We start from the raw sequence: 27,929 nt of genomic DNA on the forward strand, positions 1-27,929 counted from the left end.
TCTGAAAAGTGAGCTTGAACCAAATCAGGCTGCCTAGTCATAGCTAAAATTATTTTAAAATAGACCCACCCTGTTTCAGCTGGGACTCTTGCAAACTTTTTGCACAAATAGGGACTGAGTATCAATCTTCTCACATCAAAACCTTCAGCACCCTTCACTGTTACCATACAGGACTACACAAGCTGCAGGGCAGCACACCCCCCCACAGCTTCCATTTGCTGAAATGCCAAAACCCACAAAAATTCTTCACCTTCCAGAGTAGTTGCAGAGACCACAAATGATGCCACAGGGAAACAGGCAGCCCAGTGGTTCACAGCATATTGACCTACCAGCCTGGAGAGATCCAGGAGCTTCCCTGGTTCACAGCCTCTGTTTCCCAAGAGCCATTTGTCCTTTTTCTGCTCCCTCCCCAGCAACTACACCCAAGTACCCCACCTCCCTTAAAAAACAAGAGGTAACTGTGACCCCAGGTCTACTGATTGACTTCTTGCAAGTTTTTGCTTCAGTCCAAACCGTTCTCCCTTTGAAGACAGCTGCCTGCCATCCTTCGGCGACTCCAATATAAGCATAAAAATCTCAGCTAACTGAATTGTTTACTTATCATACGCAGAGCTAGTATCAGAGGACCAAAACCACAGGGGCAAAGCTCTGCAAGCCATGCACACGCTCAGGGCCTCAACCTTCTCCTTTCCCTGCAGTCCTACAGCACAACCGCCTCTTCTACCACCATAGCATGCATTCAGCTGTAAAAGAAAACATGCATGAGCTGAAAAGAACCAAAGTTTCAGGCAAAAGCATACATCTGTCACATACACCCCCCCCCAATGGAAAAATGAAGGCAGTACTCAGAAATTCAACACTGTGATTAAAGAACTTTTATAGTCTTCAAGGTTTTAATTTGAACAGACATTTCTACTATGTTCTCAACATATCTACAGCAAAGTTTACAGTCACTTTGTATCTGGTTTTCACCCTCCAAATGGCTAAGCAATTTGAGCCATGACAGTTTTTCTCAGATCTGTTACTTTTTTTTTTTTTGCAATATATTTAACACCACAGCAGTTGGGATTCTGTAAATGTACATCATACATCTACCAACACAGCATACAACTCCCAGCCCTGTTACTTATTTCATCAATAAAAGAAATACAAGACTGACTGATGCAGCATCCAAGTCCAGTTAGCAATTCCAGGTGTTCAGACAGAAGTGCACTCATCACTTAAATTTGTACTAGTTGATAGACACATAGCACACATCACACAGTGCTATTCAATGTCACAGAGTTACAAAAAAAGGGAGTGCTAGTATAGACATTTTCTCCTCATACAGGAACCTGTACACGATAGCACTTTCTGGGGCTTTAGCAAAGCATACATTAGACGCCAATATGCTGTACAGTGCAATTTAAGTTATATCATATGCAACATGGACAATAGTGCACTTAAACCAGTCACCACATTCAAGAGTTAGATTAATACAATCAAAATATTGAAGGTATATATTCCCTTATGAAAACTGTGCAAGTTAGATCCTTTTCCCTTTTTTTTTTTTGGTAAATGGCAGAGCGTCCGCATTGACTGACCCCAGAGTTTGGGCGAGGGGACCCTCAGTGTCCAGCTTATTACACAAATAACTATGTGCAGAAAGAGCAGAAGCAGGGGCGTCAGCAAAGGTGTAAGGCAGTGTCGGGCTAAAGAGCCCGAGCCGGGCACTGCCACAGCGCTCACAGCTCAGGAAGACACAGGTAACCTGCAAAACGGGTGTCAGCGATGGCGTGTGGCAGGGTCCGGCGGGTATCTCCCTCTAAGAGGAAGCAAACTGATCATCAATATTAGGTATGTGTATAAATGTGTGGGGCATACAGGAAAGCAAAGAACTGGAGCGCTCCATTACGTGTTACCCGAGCAGCCACCAGACTGGAGCCTGGAAAGCACTGGGAATGAAAAGGTTAAAAGAGAATATGCAAGTAGCCTGACAAAGTATCTGTGAACTGTCTTCTCCCAGGAGGCTGTAAGGGTCCATGCATATTGTCTCAGCTCCACCACCTGCACTACCTAGCAGGACCGCTCCAGATAAGGTCTCATGGTGATTACTCGCAGGTTAACTTGAGCCTCCAGCTCCTGCTATTGGCAGTGACTGCAAGGCCACCCATGGCAGAGAAATCGGGGAAGAAACTGCTGTGGCTACTCAGACCCACACTAGCATTTTCACGTGAAGGCTGTGATCCACACCAGCACTAAGCCAAGGCAGCACCCGGCACTCTGGTGTGCGTTGAGCCCCAACAGACAAGTCAAGGATGAAATGCCAGCTCAGAGATAATTTTCTGCCTTTTGTTAGCTGTCACAACTGGTTACACAATTTCCTCAGATGCCTGCAGTTTGCATGAGAGACTAGAGCCAGGCAATTAGGTAAAAACCCCACCTCTTTCCTTCTCTATTATTTAGCTCAATATATAATTACTATGTTAATAAATTGCATAACCTTTAAGTGTGTTTTATGTATAGTCCATTATGGGGAAAACAGTGCCTTCTGAATCCTTCCTATCTGGGTAGTGATAATACATTTCAGATGTACAGAAACAGTGGAAATTCTGAACTGGATAGGCATACAACATCCAGACAGGTGTAGATCCCACAGATTTACTTTTGAAGGGTGAGCAATGATTTTCAGGGCTTAGATTTGCAATGTAACCAGAAGGTAGCTCCAAAGCCAATGTCTGGAGGAAGTCATGGCCAACCTGTGCCCTCCCCTGTTACACAGTACACGTCAAGAGCCACCCTGAGCAGCACTCTGTCGGACTTGATTTAGAGAATGTCACTCTCCAAACCTAAAAGCAAACCGGTATCACAAGTAGGGGCAATTATTCTCCTGCCTTCAATGAAAAAAGATTTAAAAGGGACCTTCTTATTTTTTAAGTCAGGTGACTTCAGGACTAAGCTTAGGTTAGTCAAGAAGGAAATAATTAATGCCTTTTGCTTTGGTCCTTACTTCCTTAAGGTAGCACTTAATCACTACCACAATTTTATATCGCTTCCTTTGTTATGGAACTTCTCTTAAAATCTATTTAGTGGTTACAGGATTTTTGCAGATTACTCTCCACTTATTTCTATAACAAGTGAAGATCCTGCACTTTCACATGTATCTACCTTTGTGAGAAGTGGCTTTTAAATAAAGGCAGATTCATTCCAAACCAGCATAAATTATCATGGAAGCTCAACAGTTTCAAAGGGATCAACTCTGATCTAACGTAGGTCCACTAATTTCAGTAGAAACAGGCTAACAAAGTGCTTTTAAAATAATCCCAGCCACATATGTTGTTGTCAATTCACATCATCTCAGTCACATACAGCTACCAATGCAATCAAGCTGAACAAATGCCTAGGCGAGTTAATATTTCAGACTCACTTTTCTGGTTTTTTTTTTAAAGGAAAAAAATTGTCTAGTGAAAACTGATTTTTATAAAAGTAGATTGCAGTCACAGAAACACAAATATCAGCTACAAAATACAGTTACTTGGAAAGAGGCTTAACCCTAAAGTCTTTAAGCAATTTTAGCACCTACAAATGATCTAAACTATTAGCATTTTTGTAGTGTGACAGCTTCTTAACCTGCAGCAGCTACCGAGTATGTTAGAACACCTTAATTTCCAAATTCTGCTTTTGATGTTTCACAAAAGGTATAGTAAGAGCACTAGAGGAAGAAGCACGCCAGGTAAAGCAAAAATGTTTTGTTGAGCTGTAGATTAAATGCTGCTCTTGCATCCTAGCCATGCTGCGAACCTGTTTAAGCATACAAAACCAGCCAGTGCGGTTGGAAGTTTCAAGAGAGCAGCCTAGCCGTAGTTAAAAGGACTGCTCTGAGCCACTGTTTTGCAGTGAATGCCTCTGCCAACTACTTAACCTTTTTGTTTTCCAAGTAAAGTTTTTTATTCCTTAGGAAGATATTTGTCCATGAGGGACAATTCCACTGAAGGTCACGGCATGAACACTAGCAGCAGAATCCCTAGTTCAGTTCTGTAGTGCACTGAAATCTCTTGCTCTAGTTTGGTGTTTGACTACTGCTTCTGAGCCAATGCTTAACACAAAACCCTCCAACTGTTAGATGTGAAGGCTACTGAGACTATCTTATAGACTGGTAAAGCCTGTAGTTAAATTATACCATTTTCTAGTTTTTCTAGGAATCTAGAGAACTAAGCTGCCTTACTCTTGGCAAGTGCTTTCAGATAAAATGCCTTTACTTATCTATTCATAACTTGGTATTTTAATCCCGACGAGTGTTTGAGGAGTTCAACAAAACCTGAAAAAGTTCAAGCTAAATGTGAAACATCCTGTCTCTTGGCCCATCCTGGTCATCCATACAGCTGAGTGGAGGCAAGAGTTCCAGCTTCTGACGACACTGTACACAATTTTGAGACAGAAAAGCTGCCAAGAGAGGACACTATGCCCAGCTGTGTACATCTTCTGTAAACAAAACAAAAATCCCTCCCAGAGACCAGGGAGGTACATAGTGTGAAGTGAAGGTTTTAGCAGTGGGAGGACTGAGGGTCAGCTGACCCAGAGGGTTCTGCAATACATGCACCGTCCATATTTAGTCTTTAAAAGGGGACTGGAAAGGAAAGACCTGAGGCAAAGCCCTGCCAGCTCACAGGTTCTCCTACATCTTATCATCTGTTTCCATCTCTGCTAGCTGCCTCCTCAATGCGTTAACCTTTGCCTGAAGTTCCTTGTTGTATTTTATAATGTTGATCATTTCTTCGTGGGCTTCATCTAGGAACTTGGAAGGCCTGTTCCACCGAAGAAAGACACCTGAAAGCCCAGAGACAGTGCAAGTCAGAAGGGTTTCTTGTAACAAGGAAGAAACGTTATCCATATTTCATCAGCTCTCAAGCTATGTGCATACAGTTCATGCACTTTTTTCTCCCCCTCCCCCCCAAACAGCATTTAGAAATACTGACCCTCCTCTCCAAGTTCACCATTTTATTAAACAAGGTTAATAAAGAAAAAATGAGGGGGTTTCAGTACTTCTTTCTCATATACTGATCAGACCTATCCATGTTCAGTCTCCACCTTGCCTTGACAGCCTGCTTGCTTCACCATAAGTAAACTCTTCAGCATGCATGGGATGGAGAAAGTTTCTGCAGCAGGGACCTACCACACAATGTTGTCAGTAATGGAGAAAGGGAAGTCTTGGCTGATATAGAACAAAAGCCTGAGGCCTGCAGAACTTCTGTAGATTAGGCTACATCACTGCAGAAATACTGTGCTAAGTAGTTACGTGGTACTAGTAAGGCTCCCTGGCACAGAGCGGCACACCACCAAACCTTAGAAGGAAAAAGCATTATACCTCTTGGGATGGCACATGCTAAAAATACTTTGGAACAGATTTCAAAGGGAGTGAGATTGCCATCAGCTGGAACACAGACTAAGCATGGAGCAGAGACAGTGCTTAAGAAGCTTTACAAGTAGCCACAAAATATATATTGCCTGCCATAGAAGCAGCAAGCCTAGCTTACCTTCCCAGAGCTGCAGGCTCTGTGGGGCAACAGAGGGCCAGATGACAAGGCTGTTGGCCTCGAAAAGAGGATTCTGGAATTTTCTCAGCTCTTCAGACCTGTTCACCCAGGACCACAGGGACATAGTTTTTTGTGGCAGCTTCAGTTTAGACCTAACAAACCCATAGGGACAAGTTAGCTTTCACTTTTATATTGTAAAGAGTCATTGTGTGAGACCCTCACAGACTAGAAGGCCACAAGCTTTTTCATGTGCTACTAGCCCAGACAGTTCAGGCTAATCCCTTCAGTACCTCTCACCAATGCCACTTTAGGCTTCTACCTTGTCCCATTTACTCAACCTGGCTGATTACAGTCAGTTTTGAAGAAACAATGGGGAAATAACATTTATAAGTTGGGTGAAGTTAGCTGCCTGCTGTCCAGATGAAGTCACCTGCTCGAAGTGGTTCGACTGCCAGGCTTTGAAAGGGACTGAACTCCTGTGTTAAGACAGAGCTGGGAGGTGTGGCAGGTCTGCATCAAGGACAGACAGTAGTGCAATTCTCAGGGTACATTAAGGCGGCAGAACCGCTGGACTCGTGCAATGGGCACATCTGGTTAGGTCCCTCTGGTGGCAAGAAGCATCAGAGCACAGAGAGAAAGCCACGCTGTTTTCCTGGGTCAAACTACCTCCACGTTTGGAGTTATACAGAGGTCTGGGTCTGTTCCTTAAATTCTGGCAAACTTCATTCTGCTCGCACTAGCAAATTGAACTGCCACCCAGGCAGGAGATTGACTGTCCCTGTGAATGCTTCAGACAGCACAGGCTTAACATCAGACTTCAAACATTCTCTGTGCTCACAGGCTGACATGGTCAGATGTGACAGGCAGGTTATTACATGTAACATTCAATATTCTTTCAAATTTCATTTTACTGGTTTCAAGTCTAACTTGGTTTTACAGATGACCAAATCAGCAGCTCTGCAGAAGAATCTCTTCTAAGCAACATTTAAGGGCAGACACATTTATAGGAAGCTTTAAATTGCCTTCCTTATCTGTAATTATCAGTTCTGTTTTTCCCTTTTACTCATTCAGCGGTCTTCAGTTAAGGAGGACACCATCAGACACGGTCTTACCAGGGTCAGCAATCCTGAGAACAGAACTGCCAAATTCAGAACAGGAATCCAAACCTCTCTGGCAGCTGGCATCTGCCACAGAAGGCTCCAGTCCTCTGGGGCTCCACCGTGTTTACTACTCCCAGTAGCCCTACTCGGGGCATGCCTAGAGCTGCCCCACCTGGTACAACACAGCACCTAGCCCAGGCTAGGATTTCAGGAGCTAGGTGCTGATCTGCTCAAGCTTCTAAAAAAGCTCAGCACAGGCCTATCACAACCTGACAAGGCAGACTCCAGCAGAATGCAGTCCTGGCTGCTTCCTTTCAAAGCTGCACAAGCATCCCCATCCAAGAGCTCATAGCGTTCACTCAAAAACTCAACCAATGCAAACTGACAATTCACACTTCTCAGAGTAACAGGTTACAGCTGGAGGGATTTTTGGTCTTTCCATTGAAGTTGCAGTACTGCATGGACAAAGAGACCTCAAACCTAATCCTGACGCTCAGAGCCAAACAAGTAAAACTTTTGCCAAGGTGTAACTGAGGCTGAAGATGTTCAAGGCCAGGTTGTACAGGGCTGGGAGCAACCTGGGCTAGTGGAAGGTGTCCCCGCCCATGGCAGGGGGGGGGGGAACTAGATGATCTTTATGGTCCCCTCCAACCCAAACTATTCTATGATAAGATCTTCCACAGTTTCCACTTGCAACAGTTAATGGATGATATAAAAACCCAAAGCCTTCCTTTCCTGGTGGTATTGGGACCACTGGGCTGCAGTCATCTTCCTCCCTGACAGTTAAGGTAAGAACCAGACTTTTCAACTTTGGCTTCTGACTGCCTTGACCTTCTCCTCCAGGCCTGCATGGACAAGTTTGCTTCTCACCACTATGAGTCACACCATTGCTGAACTCTAGCTGTTTATTCTTTTATGGGAAGAGTTTCTGCATAAGAGACTATATAAACTGGTGATGGGCAGAGATCTTTCAAGGCCACAGAGGGAAACCGAAAAGACAATCTAAGGTATTAGCTTGGACTTGAAGATTAATTCAGCTCCCTGCCCATACCACAAAATTTATTTAGTCACACTGTCCCACTTGTAAGAGGGACAAGCCCCCTAACATTGCATCAGACTACATAACTGCAACGAGAAGTTCACCCATGCTAAGGGAGACTGCGCAAGCACCCTCACCGTTTTTCAAAGCGAGGTACCTTTATTTTTATCAGATACAGTCCAATAGTTAGAGTTCAAAGCAAGAATCCTCACCAACCTTTCGTTTTCATTGTTTCCCAGGAAAGTCCCAAACTGTGAAGCGTAAGCATGTTCGAAGAGCATAATGAGGAACTGTTCATTGAATTCAAAAGAGCAAGGGAACTGACGAAGTATTTGCCACACACAGTCCAAAAAGAGCAGAAACACTGGGGCCTCCCATTTCTGCTTGCCATTTGAATAGGCTGACTGGGCACAGCGCTGCTGGAAGGGGTGACCAGCCTATACACAAGAATCAGAGAAAGCATCACACAGACTAATGGGATGTGAGTACATGTAGCAAAATGACTTTAGGTTTAGTTCTGTCCATGCAACAATGCTATTACTACTCTCATCTACAACAGTAATTTCTTCAAGCATCCAGTCACAAACTGCTAGGAACCATGACCAACTTTGCTGCCTTTTTCAGGCTATGTAAATAACCTTGTATTTGATCAGAGAATTTTTACCAAAACAAGCTGGTGCACCAAAGGACCAGGCTGAGGATATTAGCTGCAGAAGTGCAAAGAGTAGAACTAAGTTTGTGGTTTAGTCTGAACAGCATTCTCTAAATTTAGAGATGTTCACCCCGAGCACACAAAACAGGTAAATCCCCAAAACCAAAACACTACCATGAGAGGCAGAGGCACAAATGAGTCAGTTAATGATGTTGCTCTTAGGACAAAGGCCATTCACACTACACAGGGCTGCAACAAGGTCCAACCTATTTGCTGCCTCTCAGGCTATTTCTCAATACAACTGTCACTGGAAAAGATTGCCGCTTTGTCCATAGGCATTTCTTACCTGAAGCCACTCCCTCACAACAAGAGATTCAAAGCCACGTATGGTCCTGCACCTCGGATCCAAGATAATCTGTGCCAGAGAAGTGACCTGGAGCGTTGAATCAGTTCCTTCAGTCCCATGGACTAACACTGATGCACCTTCCCTGTAAAAGAAAAAGGTGGAAAGGAGTAAGGGTATGAACAAGCAGAACACATCAAGGACATCTGCATCCCAATGGACACCATGACAACCCATGGACACCAGTATTGCTACCATGACAATGCTGAGGTTTTGCTGGCACTTTATCATTTCCTCTCTCTCATAAGCTCCGCATCCTGCATGGAAGCATACCACCTTCTCCACGTGGATACTCAACCAACACTAACCAGAGCTTTACATCACTTTAGGCTTAGCTTCTTGCTAAGCATTCTGGAAATCCAGAGCTTTTGCCACATTGACAAGAGATGCATGGTGAGATCTCTTTCTGGTTCTCACAATTGTGAAATGGTACCCCTTTGAGTTATAGCATGGAAATGCATCTCAAAATTTGCTTGTGTCATTTATTGGATTTGCTAAGTACTCTGAAATTTTCCCATAAGCACTGCAATGAAGACACATCATCCCCTCAGATGCTCTGCAAAACAACACTCAGATTCTTCCTCAAACTGGGCTTAATTGCATTTGGGCCTCAACTGGGGTTTACTGCAAGAAAAGCTAGCCAATAAGCTGGTTCAGGAAAAAAAGAAAGATGGACAGAGCTTGGCCTCCAGAAAGGCAGCAGAGTTCGCATGCCGAGCAAGGAAGCTTGTCAAAGAGCCAAGCCCAAAGGTTCTTCGCTCATCAGCCAGCATAAGTGAATCAACAGAACAGCATGAGGAGAGTGCCCTCAGAGTTTGGGGCAGGAAGGTTTTGCACATTGCTAGGGGCCCAGGTGCTGTCACCCCCTGCCCCAATCCAGTAGGGGCTGCCCAGGACAGCCAACTGCCTCCCCTCTTCTCCATCTTATGCTGTATTTGGATACAATATCAAAATCTCATCCATATGCTCCTGAAAGAAAGACTATAGTGTTAAACGGTATTTGTTGCCTTTACTCTTCCCAAACTTTGGCTCAATGTCTCACTTCTGCCAACATCCTTACATCTAGAAAGTGAATTGCAGGTTGCATTTGTTTCTATACAGAGATCCAAGGTACACAGCAAAGCATTGGTAAGAAAAATCAATCTACCAAGCAAGTAGCCTTGCAGATATGACCTGCTTTTTGAAATGAAGAGCATAAAAATCTGTACCTTAAGTACTGCAACACCTTTGTCTATAGTCCTACATCTAACCCCAACCCATTTATGGTTGCCTCTATGGTATAAATAATATTCAGATCCTTTCCTCTCTTCCTCCCCAAGGCAGATAAAGAGGCTGCTTAACAGTCAAGCACAATTGCAAAGGCTAACCGCAAGCCTACATGCTCCTCAAAACGGGGCACACCAGGATGACACTATTTTCACCTTTCATCTTTCAGGCCCCAGACCTTCAAGATCTGTCCCAGCCATTCCCTCCTTGCAGCCGATATAACTGAACCACCCTTGTTAGCCCAGCTGTAATCAAGGCAGACCAGACACCAATGCCAGGCTGGCATGCCATAGCACCAGGTAAACAGAAAAAGCAAAGCTAAAGTTAAAAAATGATGGAATTGCTCGTTGTCCCAACAAGCCAGAGGAGTTTCGTCACCGATCTTTCTCATTATACACACGCAGCAAAGAATTACAGATAAAGCTATTGATCAAGAGCAATCCTTTTCTGGCACAGTCAATAACTAAACAAGCACAGCCAGTGCTTTTAAAAAGCACAGCAGCTCATACTTTAATGCAGTAATGCTGTTTTACCAATGAGACTGCATTTCAGCCTACTTGTGTATCTGTGTAATATTCCCTAGCTGGTATGAAAAGCTAGGTTTTCCCCAGGTTTTGAGAAGGGCCTTCCCCGACAGAGCCACAAAGAAATCACATTTAGACCCCTGCATTTGGTCTTACAAACCGTGGCACCCGACAGCTAGCTTTTGTTCTCCAGCCAGAGGTCTGAAGACAAGTTAGCCAAGTCAGCAGTATGTTAAAGGAATGTCAGGTTAAAAGAAGTCGCAAGCACTTAAAAGGGATGAACAGGATTGCTTAAATAGGCCTATGGGGATAAAACTTTCAAGAATAAAAAGCACCAGACCAATTCCTGGGGAAAATAAGAAAATGCCATTGTTTTAATCTTTAGAAGCAAGGTGGGGTATTGGAAAACTTCAGCTGCAAAAAAAAAAGCCACCAAACAACAAACTTTATAACCACTTCTGTGTTCTCAATTTACTAGGCTACTGAACAGATACATGTCTGAGATGGACAGATTCTAACGTAAACCTTCAATGAAGTTAACTACATTAGATTGGTTGCATCAGATGCAGGAATATACCTTAACTAGATGATCCAATACCTATTCTTAGTCAATATTTCCTCCTTCAGGCAGCTTGTACTTCTAAAGATGCAAGCATGATTTATTGGAGAAACATTCCTCAACCATGATGAAATGGTATGTTGCATGGGTACAAGCAAGCCAGTTACTAATACTTAAAGTGGAAGCAGAGGTATTTAACAAGCAATCTGTAATGAGTGAATGAGAAACTCAAGGCTCTCTGAAAAAGATTTACCTGTCAATACACTGAGCAGCTAGACAGGCTGCAGTTAGTATCTCCTTGATGTGAGTCAGCCAGTTGGAAGCTTCCAGTTTACTAAGCCAGCGGTCCATATTGTGTGACTGGTCATTACAAGCTTCCACAAGTTTGATGAGGCTTTCCTGCAGAATATTAAACCTTTGGGAAAAGCAAAATATTATTGATAAGCAGTAACAGCAACAAGGACAACATGTTTACAGAAATACACTGATCTCAAAACCAAGCACTACAATTTATATGCAGTCATTTCAAAAAGCATGACCCTATAGAAGTGAGGTCTCCTGCTTTCAACGGTAATGCCAAACCAGGGCCAACAGCCAGCACAGTGCCACTCTTTGGACATAAGCAGTCTCTTACTTTTCAAAGCAAATTGCTTCATAAGGCATTACAACAGCAGGGTCTTTTCCTTATCTTGAGCTGTGTGTGTGTGCAGCCATATCTTAACACTTTCCATGTAGAAAGTGTTACAGTAGCCTCACCCCCATTACCAAATACAAGTGTGACGGTAGTACAGACATTAGCAAGTGTCAGCCAAGCTTCAAGTGCTGCATTTTCACTCTCTGTACTACACCAGAAGTTTTGGGGGAGTTTTAACTTGTAGAGCTGCAACAGGAATCTGAAAGCCTTCCAACACAAGGACACATCTCCACTGTGACACACATTTTTAAACTAGACTCAGCTTTGCAACATAGAAATTAGTTTGGCTAATTTCTTAAGAATGAAAGAAAAACAGGGGCAGGGAACATTTCTGCATTTGCTGCATTATGTCCTCAAGCCCTGGAAAGCTGGCATTCAGCATACAGCTGATAAAACCAGACGCTTCTCTGGTCTTGTTTCACACTACACCTGCCAGGGACACCAAACTACTGATGGATCAAACACCACTTAACACTGATTCCAGCATGTGCTCAGGTCTAATAGAGGATGCAACTAGCAGACTGGATCAAAGAACAGATCTCTGACAAAGCCAAATGACAAAGAGATATTTAGTCTTCACATATTATGGTTTATTCATTCCTCTATCTGATGCTTAAATCCACCTGTAAAATAATCAACATAAAATTTAAGTCCACCTAAGATTTTTAGAAGCAAAGCCAAACACTTCAAAGCAATGGGCAGGAAATTCCTTATACTAGCTCCTCAAGAGCTGGCCCATAGAGTGGTGAGAGGAGCAACTGCTTTCCAATAGCCCCAGTAACATTACTGCATGCCCATGTAGAAGGATTCTCCAAAACTAAGCCTTGAAAGCAGTTGAATAAGGTCAGACTAAAAGTCTATTAACTTAGTAGCTTGTTTCCAAATAACCCAATTTTAGAAGTCTAGAGAAATTTACTGTGTAACAGAAGCATGACTGCCACAGAACAAATCCTCAAATGCAGAAGTTTTCTGGCCAGGTACTTGCTAATTCCTGTGCGCTACTGCAAAAGGGGAACACAGGAAAGCTGGATCACAGCTACATATGGTCAGAGAAAGAGACGGCAAAGGGAGATTGCCTGATGTCTGAAACCTGCAGTAGGTTGTTCAGAATAAGGAACCAAACACACCTTTCCAAAGCCAAACACCTTTATCATGCACATACCCCAATTTTGTCAAAAACAGAACGTGACTCTGTTGACAGGAACCAGGCTACATGGCCACTTCTTACAGAAGCAAACACTTGGTGGAGCTAGCATGGCTCTGCCAATGCAACCCTACAAAGCCACACACAGAGGAGAGCCTGTGCTATTTCACCCACCTCTCAATACATTTGTGAATCCTCCTCCATTGGGGATAGTGTACTTCTTGTTCAAAGCCCCCTCCTTTGGCCCTGGCCTGCTGGGCAACATTCAGGGACCTCGTATCAATGATGTAGCCACGCTTGCCAGGCCGTAGTGTGGCATTAATAAGCTTCTCATCCTCTTTACACCGTCTCCCATTTGTACCTGTAAGAGGCTGGCTACTTCGCATCATGACCTGCAGAGACAAATAACCATGACTTAGGCATTTCTCCAGGGAAATAGAGGGACTTCAGACTGAAAGCCACTGATCACCTGAGCGCCAAGCCAAGAACAGAGATTTAAACTCAGTATGCAAAGGACACCCCTCCATTAAAGGATTTCTCAGGGGTCTGTAATGCAGACTGCAAACTGATGCATTAGATCATTGGTTCTCAACACCAGGCATGGAGGACAGTTCTCTAGAGAAGTGTGCTACTGAAATTCACCCAGGGTGCTCCTGTTTTCCTTCACAGTTCAGGTCACCTGTTACAATGCTTATGGGAGTGAGATAGTTCAACCTTAAAAAGCTTCCTCTGTCAGTTGAGGGCTAAAATTCAAGTGGGGCCCTCCTGGATCTCCAGCTCTTTTCTGTGGAGTTTCACCAGCAGGTGCAGCTCTCACCCCACCATGCTTCCTACTTCCATCTGCTTCAAGTTTGATCCACCACACCTGGACCCAGACAGACAAACGTCCTGATCTGCACTGCCTGATGCACAGAAACATCCCCTTAGTTCTTCCTACAGCTGCTGCTCTCCCTTGCCCTGAATCATTCAGTTTTCAAGCACAATCCCTTGCAGGGACTGAATTTATTTGAAAAACAGAAGTAGAAATCCTTGACTTGAGCGATCATTTGGCAGGCTGCTTTCTAACTTACGGATGCCTTCTTAGAGGCTTTATCCCTTTAATTATTCCCTTAGTACCACCTTTGTGAGCCACTGAACTGGCTTCCTGATGATAGTTCCTTTATCAACCAACATCTTCAGGATTGTCATCTTTAACATCTCTTCCCAACTGCGTTTTTAAAACACTTGAGTCATTCATGTGTTAGATGCCTCTTAGGTATAGTTTTACTTAGTGGCTAGACTAATAAACCTTGGGTCCACAGATTTATGAGCTGAGATTTCTCTTTAGCAAATGCCTTTCAATTCCGAAAGCATCCCAGCAGCTCAAATAACTGAAATGTGAGGGCAGCCAGTCACCAAGCCAAGCTATGCTCATGAACTCTGAGTCAGGAGAGCAACATGACAGCCAGCGTTACTGTCACAAGTTCAAGCACTCTGAGCCAAGTGCTATTATATTCCTCACACTTGAACTGTGCACAATTTGGAGAGGCAATTGAACAAATCTTCCCTCAATAATTTTCAATTGAGCCAAGAAAAAGCAGAAAGCACAACTGTTATGAAGTTGGTGGATGGCTGATTTTAAAGCAAAGCAAAAAAACCCAAAGGTACTACTAAGTCAGACTAGACATCCTCCAATTCAAGCCTTACAAGTCTCAGCAACAGGAGGTGAGAACACTTCAGAGCACTTGACTCAGAACCCTGGATCAAGTTGACAAGCTGCAGGTTGGACATCCCAACACCCTCAGAACTAGTCATATCAGCAAGAGATAAAAAGAATTAACTCAACAATTTTATTAAGTACATTTCTTAATTACAGTGCATCATTCACTCAATTAGATTTTTGGCTTGTCAAAAGGTGCTAAAGTCTGCACAACACCAAGAATTTGCTGCTCCTGAAACCTGTTACACATTGTTCCTTCAACAGTTACACAGCAGAAGTGGTGCTGGCTCTGGGCATGCTTGCTGTCATTGTGACTGTTAAAAAGGAAACAGCCCACCACCCAGAGACAGGACAATGTGGTTTCTGCCATCTTTTCAGCACAAAACCTCTTGGCTGACAAAGCAAATAAAGGTGCCAGCAGTGGCTTTACAAGTCTCATCTTGCTCTTACTGCTGCAAGCAAGCTTATGCCACACACACTCCCAAACAAGCAGATTAACAGCTGTTTCTAGGATGGAGATTACTCATTCCATCACCCAAAATGAGTTTCACTGCATACACTTACTAAGTTGGAAACCAAAATAAGCAAACTTTGTGTGAACTGTATTAAGTCTAGAGCTCAAGTTGTTTTTTCATTCAGTGGATTCACACACTTCCTGCAGGTACAACCATTACTCAAACGCAGCTTACCATCCCATTCTTCTTATGATAATAGCTCAGGACTGGGAAGCGACTGCCATGGCGAAACATGGCAACTTTCCGAAGCGCTTCATCATCAACGGATTTAGGGACAATGACAACTGGAGGGTAGGAGGGGCAGACAGAGAATTCCTTATTGATGCAGCTTAGACGCCATTCATCTGTCTGAAAAAGATCAGAACACATAGGCTTTGGGTCAGAGAAAACATTACTACTGTTACAGCATAACATATTAGGGCAGAGGATCTTCCCTATTCAGGACAAAGCACGCACAGAGTAATATTGGTGATCTATGCTATTTGCACCACAGATGAAAGTTCAGTTGTCACTACTGACATAATCACTTTTGTTCACACAGGAATCTGGACCCCCCATAACAGCACAACTACACTAATCTGTCAGATCAAATCCAGCACCACATCTTGTCTCAAACAAGAACATGGCAGAAGATGCCATTCAAGAACAAACAAGCCACTCTCTACAGTGTCTTCCTCACCCACTATCTCTCAGATGTTGTATTACAGATGCTTTAAGGTATATCCCTACCTAGTCCTTTTAATATCCATTTATAAGCTTATTGACCAATTATTTCTGGCTCCCACACCTCTTGATGCTGCCTGCAATCATAATAGCTTGTTGCAGCTGCTCCCAGAAGCTCATTACCCAGCATGCAGATAACTTCTTCTGTTGCTTATGAGCTTTATCAGGTGACTCCAGTTCTTGAGGTGCAGGAATTGAACAACTGTTCCCCATCTGGTTTATCCACATCCTCAAACAGCACAAAATAAGCCTGCGTGGTCAGAAATGGGCAACTGTAGCTTTTAGTTATTTCACAGACACAGCAGACAGCATGTCTGCAGTACACATTACGACATAACTCAGAAAATTTGCAGACAGCTTCAATCTCATAGGAAGTAAGAGCATGGTATGCCTCTGGGAAGGCCCCAGAACAGAAAAGTATTCCTACATCAGCAGACTTAGAGGAAAAAGGTTGATTTAGATGCAGGTAACACAGGCTTAAACCTCTATCTGTACTGAGAGCAAAGTTAGTAATACTATCCACAAGGCAACGGTGGCCAACAAAGGCAAGAATGTCTACCAACCCCAGATGATAAAGCTGCTTTGAGGTGAAAACTGCAGTTTAACATTTCCAGCTTGGCTCTCTTCTATGGGCTCTGCTTTCATAAAGCACTGCAGCTCTTCCTCCAAAAGCACCTTCTGGAACCAATACAGCATCTAAGCCCAAAGGTCTCATCGTGAACTCCTGTTACATAGTTTTTCAGCCAAACACTTGTGAAAGAAGTGCTGAATATTGGCACCCTGCATGCACTTGGCATGAGAACTCAGGCTACCCGATACCCAGGATCAGACGCAGGACTTGGCTCAGTCTCAGACAAACCCAAAGGTCAATGAGCAACCTTGCTGACAAGGTGTCCTCGCTTACCGAAGTCCAGGCTGGAAGAGCTGACACTGCCCTAACTACAACCTTGGACAAACCCAGCCTTCATGGAGGGCTTGCTGCTTCTGGACTGGTACTGCACCACACTCTCCTGCATTGAGGATACCATCCAGGTATGCCAAATGGCCACAAGGCATATATTTTCCACGGGGGCACATATCACACAGCAGAACCTTGCCTAAAGTTTGGCAGGGAACTGAGCTCATGGTCCCTGACGGCAGGATGGTGGCTTGACTGGGCTGTATCTTCAGTCAGTGCATCCTTACCCTACCTTTCTTATGGCCAACAAAACCTACTGGCAGAAGCCTCAGTGGGGGGAAAATGACCCAGAAGCCTCTACATGTTTTAATTTTAACAGCAGTGTTAAATTCTTAAAAGCAGCAGCAGAACAGCAGTCAAGTTTGCTTGTAAAAGCTCCAGACACAAAGTAGTAAAAATGAAATATAAAAACGTTTTGAAGAGGAAGAGGCAGCTGCTTTGAAGGTGGATTTTTCCTTTAGTTCCTAGGCATTGACATGACACACGTGTAAGAAAGCAAACAAGACCTTAAGTAACCCCTCAGCTGAGGTGGTTTTGGTAGACTGGGAAACATTTGCATGCCGCTGCAGTAGGCAGAGACCTCATACAGATGCCATAAAAATACCTCTACTCATTTGTGTTCAAAGAAAGCTTCAGCTAGACAAAAAAGTAGGGGGATAAAGCAGGTATCACAGAAAGTAAGAGAAGAGCATGACAGTTAAATTATACTGTAACAGAATACACAGAAGCCCACATCAATTCAGAAAGGTTGGTTTAACATGCATTAATTATACAGCTCTGATCAGAGGTAGGTCTCGTCTCTTTCCTCTCTTCCAGAGGCTTGCTGCCTCTTGCCCCTACACCTCCTGCTTGGTACCTGATCATAGAAACCAATCTGACTGGCTCACTGGTCCAATGGTAAACTAGGACTGATTGAGGTAGGATTTCTGGCAATGAAGTCTTTCCATCAGAAGAACAAGCTGGTCCAATTCACAACACAGTTTTGTCATCAGTAGATCCAAGGCACACAGGCTGTGGCATAGGAGACAGCAAAACTGTCCCTTTTGGTAACAGCCCAAGAAAGAGATGCTGGGAAAGGTACATGTGCATTATCATCATCAAGAACAGCAACTGCTACTAGTGTTTAGCAGCCTATCCAGACAGGTTTGCACCATCCTTGCTTATTTATTATTCACTAGCCTCAAAACAGCTCTGAACATCTACCTTTTATAAAAAGCGAAGGTCCTCCCAGATGCAAAGCTAAATTGCCTCTGGCAGTCACGTCACAGGTAGAGATTAAAAGCCCTGGATCATGTAAAGGAGGCTGGCTGGTCACAGCTCATGCTTTTATGTTAATGCACCAACAATGATATTTTTTTTATAGCTTTTTGAGGTGTCTACTTTAAGTTAGAGCAGATTTCATATGATTGTGTGCAATTTGTTTACAATGAAAAAAGCATGGATATAGAACAGAACTGATAAATACCTTACTGCCACACAGGATGTGGAGAAGGCAAAATCAGAACTCTGTGGTATGATTTGAGAGACTGACTGTCACTGATATCACCAGCATGAAAAGGAATGGAAGAGTATTGATCCTATTTATCTCCCACTTTGGTAATTTAACTCTGCCCATAACCTCCCCTCCTCACCATTTATAATGCAAGACAGACGATATGTTATGTCATCCAGTTATAATTTACTGTTACATGGGAAGGATGAGGATCGTGGCAGCAATTGGCACCATTTGTCTTCTGTAGCATAGCTACTTCTGCAGAGATCCAGTTAACCTCTGCAATGCCAGCTTCAGACTGCGAAAAGTATACTCCAAGATGAATCAGACAGTAAAACCCAACAGTGCAAGTATCTTCTTGGCTTTTGCTTGGGGTATGTCTGCAATTTGGAAGAAAAAGTTGCCATTACAACTGGAAGAGCAGGTAACAGCAATTTAAGTATGTGCAGCAGTAGATGCAGATACAGGAAACAGGACTGCAATGAAAGAGAAGAGGTAGATCTCACCTTCAGACATCACTGGATATATATGCTGCATGAAGCTCAGAGGAAGTACAAGGTTAACATTTACTTCTCCCAGCAAGAGATCTGTACTTAAAGGATTCAGAAAAAGTCACTTCCACTTCAGGCTAGAAGCAGCAAAGGATTGGTGGTTGAGCATAAAGGGGAGAGGACTCCAAAGAAAACAAAGTAGTCAGAAGTATTGCCTTGAACACAGTGCAGGATTAACTTTTACATTTCTAGTTTTGTCATAGTACTTGTTCAGAGATACTGATTTTTCAAATGTTACTGAAAGGCTAAAAACAGTTATCTTTCCTCCTAAAACTTACAATTATTAGGAGAGGTTGTTTTGCACAACACTGTGTGAAACGACTCAAGATCTACTAATAAGCCTTAAGAAGAAAAGTAAAGAAACCAGCATGGACTTCAAAGGATGCTGCAAAGCAGCAGAGACAGAGGCTATTCCCAAGAACAGGCAGAAGGCAACAAGCCCTGTTAGTAAGAGACTGAGTGTGGACAAGAAGTATACAACATATGCAAAGACTGATGTTTGCCTGATAAGAGCAAAATACGGGCTTTTCACACCATTGCAAACTGAGCCCAAACCCAGGAAGTTCAGCTTTTTTCAAGAAGCTCCAGTACAGAATACAGCACACACAGCTGAACTGTCCAGAACCTTGAGCTCTTTCCTACAACAAAACAGAGGGCGGGGGGGGGGGGGGGTGGGGGCAGGGGAGAAAAAGAAAAAAAAAAGAAAAACAGTGAATGAAGAAAGTGAATTTTGTGGCAATTTAATACCTTCATGTTAATTATACTGTTAGTATACAACCTTCTCATGGCCTCTTCACTTAAAGTTAAGAAGAAACTGAATTTTCCAGAGTTACAATCTGCAGTATCTTGCAGCTGTAGAATTTGGCAGAAGAGAAATCTATTAGCTTTTATCAAACTCCTCAGAAAAAAATAAAACCTCCTGTGTGTACTCTTAATTCCATTCAGCCACTCACTGGTTACATAGTAGTACAGTGAAGAAATTTTTTTTTTCCCCACATGTTTCACCTGACATACCTATAACCAATCCAGATCTCACGTATCAACCACCCAGTGCTTCAAGCAAAAACACAACACACAACAAAAAGCTGGATAACCAAGTATTAACTATGCTGTGCAACTTTTACTCCATTCATATATTTGTCTATAGTATCTTTAAATTCTCATCTCAATACAATAATTCGGAGCCTGCAGGAACTGTGGAGTTTTCGCTCTGACATTTAGTGAAATGTTGAGCTGATTATATTCATATGATTTAATTGTCAACTGAACTATTCTGTTGATCTGTCGGGTTTATCAGAACAGCAGTTCACAGAAAGACACTTGACAGAAGCCCTGCTTCCCTGTGCTGTAGGTTATTCCCAAGAAAATAAACAGGTAGTACACACACCAGCAACCATCGGCAAACAACAGCCCACTGAAACTTTTAATTCCTCCAGTTTTTTTAGATCAAATGAAGACATTTGACTTAACAGCTCTTCCCTTTACACCTTCATGGACTAAATGCAAGACTGCTGTGATAGTATATAGCACCCTCCCTCATCCTGGAGCTGAGCTGCAGGGACAAAGCACTTACGTGGTTTCTATCAAATTCTAGGGGTGATGCTAGGTCACACTGTCAGACCAATAAAATTGAGCAAAATCACACAGTGGGTATGTGTGTCGGGAGAAAACACATTTGGCACAACATACACCAAGATAAATAACTATACAGTATAATAACTACATTTTTACTGTATTACCTAACTTTTTTAATCTTTAATTTTTATAGTTTTACTTTGCCACTATAGAATGGGTCAGTTTTTAAAACAACTCTCCTGTAGCAGAAAAATGTGGAATTAATCTGTTACTAGGGGTGCAATGTGGATGAAACACGGTTTTTGACAAGTTGTTACCATACTGGGGAAGGTAAAGGCATAACAGTTCCAGATGGATGATTTAATGCAGAGGGAGGTAACTCTCCATTTGACTTATGGGAGGAGAAAAATTAAATCAGCCATTTACTCATTCTAGCCTGTCATGTAAGACAGTTCAATTAAAGAACAATAAATATTTGGTCCACAATATATTCATCTCTTGTTCAGGAAACACAAGTCATTTGAACACAGCTTTTGTTTTGTTGAACAGCTTCACTGTTTTGTTGAAGTGGAGGTTTTTTGTTAAAGTGGAGCTGATGTTTTGGGTTAAAAGCCAAGAATTAATCAACAGCTGTTAGTCACCTTTTACAGAAATTAATTATTGCCCTTGAAATGTAGTGCTGCGAAGTAATCAGGTTTTTAAACAAAAACCTTCCAAGGAACATATGTTCCAAAAGCCAGGAGATTCATAAATAAGCTGTCAATTCATTTTTAAACCTCTGAAGGAAAAAAGGGAAAAAAAAAAGGGGGGCATCAACAGATCCATGTTAGCACCTGTATCATGCTAGTAAGTACAACCATCAGCAGTCATCTGATCCCTGAAATCTAAAAAGGATTTTGTCTACATGTAGAAAGCAAAACACAGAGGCAGAACCATCTCCTGCAATCTTTCATTGAGCTCCAAAGGATTTCCTTCTGCTGCCTTCAACCCTGCTCTCACACTCCTCCCTTCTCACCGATAGCACCTCTACTGGCCTTTTGATTCTCAGCGAGATGCCTGCAAGCTTCCTCTGCTGAGCTGGGAAGGCATCTGCTGCTTTGCCACCAAACAGGAGAACACTCTGATCTTTGACTTCTTCAGCTGAAATTAAAACTGAACTGTGGTGCTAGTTATAACAACAGGTCAGTTTGTATGTCTTTATTCAACAGATGAAGATAGGACATAGAGTACTCTAATCAGGAGACAAAAATAGAAAGGTCTCTTAACTCCTTTAATTTTCTAGTGATTTCAAATGAAGCTGGTCAAGCTAATCATGTTACTCAGTTATTAGTCATAAACAGGAAGTGATAAATGCTGCAGACAAGAAAAAAAAAATCAATGTTCTTTGATGCTGTACTAATGGATGTGGTCTCAGAAACCTAAGATGATGCAGCAAGCACACATATTTAATGTGAAACAAAGACTTGGACCAAAGAGATGCTAACCCAAAGCACTATTAAAACAGGCAGGCAACTGCAACCGAGCCAGTTCCCACTATCAAATTCAGCATCCTAAAATGAAACTTGCATAACAGATACAACAGGCAACACCCACAAGAACAATTCCTACTTCACAGTTACCAAAATAATACCAACATGTTCTCAAAGCACCTGGAAGAATAGGACTGGAAATTTCCTGCTCTCTGAACCCTCCCAAACACAAACTAGAGCTAAGAGTGTTTCAAATTGGGTACCTTTATCTACTGTCATCGTGCTAGAGCGCTAAGAAATCCTTAGCAATTTTTTAAAGGCAGCCTCATTTCAATTAAGAGGTTGACAGAGATTCATCGATGCAAAGTTAAGTACAACAAACCTGGGCCAAAGGTCTTAAATTGGTTCTTACAATAAGGCAGGCCATCCCCATAAGGACCAAAACATTTCTGACCTTCATGTCCTCCCAGGCAACTTCAAAACAGGCCTCAAAACTCCATTTGTACAAGGTGAAACACAAGTGTGAAATAGGAATAGTGAGCACAAAAAGAAATTCCTGATGTTTACAGAGTGACTATTTGAACAACACCCAGTTTTCACCCAGGCACCAGACTGCTATTCTTACCATCCAGGATTTCCAGTCCAGACACCAGTGGGTGAAATACCTCACAAGCTACCTGCACGAGTATATCCAAGCACCTGTGCATACCCATAACATCCAACTTACCACTGAACTAAGGAGCTCAAACTCTTGGTCAGGCAGAAAAGAGCGCCAGCCATCTTCAACAATTTCAAACATGGGCCGGTAGAAGAAAGGATACATGAGAGTGACAGAATCCAGGGTGGAAAGTGCCTGTGTGGGAGACAGAAATAAACAGCTGCTTAATTCACTCAAACTGCTATTTTATTGCAGGAAAACATACAGCAAACAGTGTTTTCTTCTAATATTGGTGATGCAAACTTAAGCCACCCGGAAGTATTTCAAGTTTAGTGGTCATATACTAAGTTACCTGGAAAGTCTTTTAATGTACATAAAAAACCAGCAGCACAAACAAAAGCAGGTAACAGACAATCTAACAGCAGCTGTGGGGTTGTACACAGTATCATTTCTGCAGGCTACCCTATGCAACAGCACACCACAGGATGAGAAAGATACACACTGAACAGGTATAACTAATGGAACACACCCTATGTAGCATTTACCCCATTACTGACAACACAATTTAAACTCAAGAAGTCATGTTGTTTGAGATGCATGAAATTCAACCAGCCTGATTTTGTTTTGCCTCCTCACACTCTGGCACGATGAATCCAAGCTTCATTTTCCCAAATGCTAGAACAACATACTTGATCAAGAAAAGTAGGGTGGTTGGTTGGTTGTTTTTTCTTGGTTGTTTTTTGTTTTTTTTTTTTTAAAAAAAACCCACACCTACAAGCAACAATATTTTAACAATAGAAAGGAAATCTCCCACAGCTGTCACTTGCCTTCCAGAACATCAATGAAAACCTTCTTGAAAAAAAGGTTGTTGAGATCAGATCAAGATCTGGGAATGTAGGAGTAATTTATCATTATGAATTCTTACCTCAATAGAGCTAGCAATGTTCAAACACTCCTCCATTCCAGGTATATCCAGCTGAATAATTCGCAGATCTTTGCATTTTATAATGATGGTACCCAATGAGCCCACAAACCTACAGCAAGACACAAAGAAAGAGCCTCTTAAGAATGGGATCTTCTAAGGTACGAAGAGGTATTATAGCTCTTCCCACAACATATGCCTACAAGACAAAATTCCATTAGTAGTAATTTATCTGCAATATCATCTTTAAAAAAATAAACAAAACAAAGTCACCTCTTTATTTGGTATTTGGAAGTTGTTGTCCACTTTTTTAATTCCATCCTTGGGATACGGCAGTGATTGGATATGAGATAAAGAGAAGGTTTTCCTCCCAGCTTTTCTTTAAGACATGACAGAGAAAAGGTGTGTTCAGGTATTTTCGGATAGCACTGGAAGTTTCCAGTTTCACTGAAGTAATGCATTGAAACTTTTAATATTGCTACAAACACGTGAGGTTAATTTGCTTTTTAAAATAACATTTCAGCCTTGCTACGTTACACTCCCTTGTCTTTTACAAGAAAGTTTGGTTTCTGATACCTGCAGTGCCACGAAGCAATTTGCTCTGCAGACCTCAAGAGAAGTCAACGTCTTACCACTGCTGGCTACAATGCAAGTCAACCCAGAAAAAGCTCTATGCTACCAAACAAAAACGCAGCTCACAGACGCCCTCGCCAGTCTTCCTTATGTACCTAAAAGAAGGATGATTCCTGAACAGAAACAGCGTTTTCTTTAACTAGCCGCTAGCATTCACAGGAATGACATAGATTTTGGTTCGCAAAGCAGCGAACTGAGGAAAAGCAGCTGAGTTTCCTCACACACCACAGCAGTGCTTGCAGCAGCCAAGGGTGATGCAAGAAGCAGAAGCAGGCAGGACCTGCAGGACCAAGTTTCAGTCCCTCGTGGCCTAACCCTCAGTCAGACGAGGCATGCACCAGGAAGGGCAGAGCTGTACACACTCCAAGGAGAGCTGTTGCTCAGCTCTGGGTTGCTTCACCTCTGCTACAGAAGGCACCTGTAATTTATTGTAGCATTATTACTACCACAGAAAGGTCATTATCTATTTCTTCCGTGCAGACAAAGGTTAACATGCAGAACCAATTATAATTTGGGTAGTGCTGAAGGAAGAACTACAGGCATTTTGACAGAAAAGTTTCGCAACTCCAGCAGAGCCAGTCTGTGCATCGTTTGCCCTCGCTGCAGAGCTATTTCACAGGTCTGAGATAACAACACAGTGCAGCTATAATGCATCACCAGGGCTCCATTTCCTTTAACCAAAAAGATCATAGGAGACCACCAGAGACTGTTCTGCTTCTCAAACAAACCCTACAGGCCTTACTTCAGTCACTTAAAAAGCCACAAAAATTTAAGCAGCTGATTGATGACCATCTGATAATTAGAGAAAACACCATTTTGTACAAAAGACACTCCTACCATGAAAGCAGAAAAGATGTTATGAACCTGGCACAATGTAACAGTTGTCATGCACTAATAACCTGAAGTAGTGCCAAACTGGACCCTTCCACAACCTTTAATGGTTTAAAGGCCTTGTTATTCCATTCTCTCAGGCACCGAGAATATACTCTTACCCTGTTGTACAGCAAAGTTTCATTGTCGTTATAATCACACATAGCTACTCTCAGGGAAGGAGATGTCTACTCTAGAGACCTTCTAGAAACCAGGGCTGGCAATAAAGGCTGCAAGTACGTGCAGATGTACCTAACTTATTAATCACATACTAAGCTAACAACACACTACCCCTTGCCGTAATTTAAAGTGTTCCTTGCTTATTTGGTATTAACTTACATTATAACTGCAACTAAGCTCATAAAAAAATAAGAAAGAAAAGCTTGTCTACAGTAATTTTCACAACAGAGCTACAGATGGTTTAGTACAAGCATAAGGAGAAGGACAAACCACCCTGATGACTGAGCAGTACTAGATGGGAACTAAATTCCTGAGGCTTCCACCATGCTGTTCCTCTCCACCCTCAGGCCAAGATGCAGCATTTGTCAGAAATTCTCAGAGAAGTCTGGAACATGGGAACAACCTTATTCAGCATCCAGTCCTTCACCCATTCTCCGATTCTGAGGCAATCTGGTATCTTTAATTACTGCTGCTTGATTTTTCCAGGCTTGCTGGCAGAAAGGATATCTACCAGATGTCCTTCAAAGGCAGGGGAAACAGGGAAGTGACTTTGTAATTAACAGCAAAAAGAAAATATTAGGAGGAAACTGAAAAAAGGTGAGGAAGCAGAAGACAATGACCAGGTGAGATGGGACTGCCACTCAACAAGGAAAGCATGATGGGGCAATAGCACACAAAGCACACAGAAGTGATGGTATGGAGGCTCATCCCTGAAGTCTTTTTAACAAAACGGGATGGGCAAGGAGAAAAAAAGTGCTGCAGCTCCAGTTCAAGTGTTATTGATTTCCATAAGCAGCTGGAGAAGTATGGGGATGATGCTGTTGAGCAGTAGGGGGCTGATCTGGGGCTGAGAAAGTTCAGAGCCCACTCCTGTCATCAGTTTTGCCGAGTGACCCAAAGCAAATGACTTTATCACTGCTTCGGCTTCCATCTTTGTTTAAAGGTGGCGGTAAAGATGCATCTTTTATAAAGCATTTCGAGAACTACTGATGAAATGCAATGAACATTTAACACAGAATACTGTCAACAAAGGCTTTTAAACATTAAAAATTCTGACCCTATATATGACAGAAAACCCCTCTTAAGATGCGACAATATCCAAACAGATCAAGAATCAACCTGCCCATACCAACATTCTGCCCCATGCTCTAATTGACTGTCCTTTCTCCTCTCCCGACCTAGATTTGGGACAGCTGAGGTGCAAGCCAGTATTGACAACCACTCTTCAACCCGTGGGACACAAACAATTTAGTATGGGTAGGCAGGGAAATTAGGAGGCATACCTTTTTTCAATAGAATCAATGTTGGAGTGCAGCAGCCACAGCTCCTCAGCATTGTCTTGACGCCGTGAAGAAAAAATGAGGTGATGGCCAGTCAGACAGAGAGTCCCCTCCACTGCTAGGTAGAAAGGGCGGTGCAGGACGACATTGTCTGCTCGAGGGGTCTTGATCAGCTCTGCAAACTCCATGCTTGCTAGGAAAGGGAATGGGCCCAGGGAGGCCTTTGCCACAAAAGCTTTCTGGAGGAAACAGAGGCAGCCTCAACAACAGCAGCAGGGACGGGATGGAGAATCTGGGGACAGCCTGAAACCGGCGGGCAGCCCTGTCCGATGCCACCGGAGGCAGGCGGGGGCATAACCCGCGGGTGGGCCTGTCCCCCGGCCCGCTGCAGGAAGCCAGCCAGAACGCGGGGATGGGGGGAAGGCGATGCGGGGAGCCGGAAGAGCGGGTGCTACCACAAACCCCGCTCAAAGCAGGCCGACGCTCTCACAACGGCCCCCGCTTTCCCAGGGGGACGCCCAGGGCCTGACCGACAGGGCTCCCTTGGCGGCTCACTGAGGGGAACCGGCGGGGAGGGAGACCTTCGGTGCTTGACAAAAGGAAGGACAGGGCTGCTGCTTGGGGACGCGGCGCAGCGGGGCGGGAGGGCAGCGGAGGAGCCGGGGAGGGTAGCCCCGGGCGGCGGAGGGGGGCAGCGGCCGCGCCGAGCCGCCCCAGGACCCCCGGGCCCCGCTGCTCCCAGCAGAACGCTCCCGGCCGGAAACTCACGGGCTCTTTCCCGGATGTTGGGCGCTCACGTGACCAGCCAGACCAAATCACCGCCAGCGGCCGCCCTCCGGGGGCGGACCTCTTGCTCTTACCGGAAGCGGTGCTACCGCGAAGAGCCCGGTGCACCTCACAGCCCCACGACAGCCGTTCCGGGGCCTCACGGGGTATTTAAGGGAGGTGGGCGGGGCCGGAGGGGCGGGCTGGGCAGAGAGAGGCGGGGACTCACCGGAGGAAAGCCAATGGGGGAAGGGACAGGAGCGGGGAGGGGCTTGGGGCGGGCCTGGACGATGCCGGAGTGACCTGGCCGGGTGGGGGGCGGAGCTTGGGGTGGGCAGGGGGCGCGCAGGGAGCGGGCAGGGGGCGCGCAGGGAGCGGGCAGGGGGCGCGCAGGGGGCGCGCAGGGAGCGGGCAGGGGGAGCGCAGAGGCGCAGGGGGCGGCTCTCCGGCAGGACACAGAAGGCGCTGCGGCCAGCACCGCCCCCGCACTCCCGGCGGAGCCGTCAGCCCCTTCTCCGCCCCCCCCAGCCCGGAGCTGGGCTCCCCCGGCCGCCCCTGCCCGACGCCCCGCTACGGCTGTACCCGTTCCTTCCCAGCGTAAGTCCCAGCCTGTGCTGCAGTCGGAGCTATTCGGAAAGGACAGACCTCCTCCCACCCCCACCCCTCTTAATATCATCCTGGGCATCATCCCAAAATTTCCCCGCTGTTCCAGGGCACGCTGTGGTCTGTAGCTGCTCCTTTACCG

General features: G+C 44.0%; 1 protein-coding gene across 2 annotated transcripts; it reads right to left on the bottom strand.

Moving 5' to 3' along the window:
- Positions 1–860: 860 nt before the first annotated feature.
- Positions 861–27,183, bottom strand: MTMR9 (myotubularin related protein 9). 2 transcript variants are annotated; one of them, XM_014283496.3, is made up of 11 exons: positions 26,423–26,608; positions 23,730–23,835; positions 23,460–23,568; positions 22,604–22,729; positions 15,283–15,456; positions 13,069–13,286; positions 11,310–11,471; positions 8,651–8,792; positions 7,869–8,089; positions 5,514–5,665; positions 861–4,806 (listed from the first exon to the last, which is right to left on the bottom strand). In XM_014283496.3, exons 1-11 carry the CDS (start codon positions 26,472–26,474, stop codon positions 4,655–4,657), a joined length of 1,614 nt encoding a protein of 537 aa, XP_014138971.1. In that variant the 5' UTR covers positions 26,475–26,608; the 3' UTR covers positions 861–4,654. The 2 variants fall into 2 exon arrangements, with proteins under 2 accessions (XP_014138971.1, XP_005447492.2); XM_005447435.4 differs by lacking the exon at positions 23,730–23,835 and having other exon boundaries at positions 26,423–27,183.
- Positions 27,184–27,929: the final 746 nt, after the last annotated feature.

This window comes from Falco cherrug, chromosome 6 (genome assembly GCF_023634085.1).
Source record: "Falco cherrug isolate bFalChe1 chromosome 6, bFalChe1.pri, whole genome shotgun sequence".
Classification (NCBI taxonomy): domain Eukaryota; kingdom Metazoa; phylum Chordata; class Aves; order Falconiformes; family Falconidae; genus Falco; species Falco cherrug.

Coding starts and splice junctions, on each gene's coding strand:
- MTMR9 (XM_005447435.4), bottom strand. CDS start 26,607: ATGGAGTTTGCAGAGCTGATCAAGACCCCTCGAGCAGACAATGTCGTC. Junction 22,730..23,459: donor ACATTGCTAGCTCTATTGAG/GTAAGAATTCAT, acceptor TCTCCCACACAG/GCACTTTCCACCCTGGATTC. Junction 4,807..5,513: donor GAGCCTGCAGCTCTGGGAAG/GTAAGCTAGGCT, acceptor CTGGGCTTTCAG/GTGTCTTTCTTCGGTGGAAC.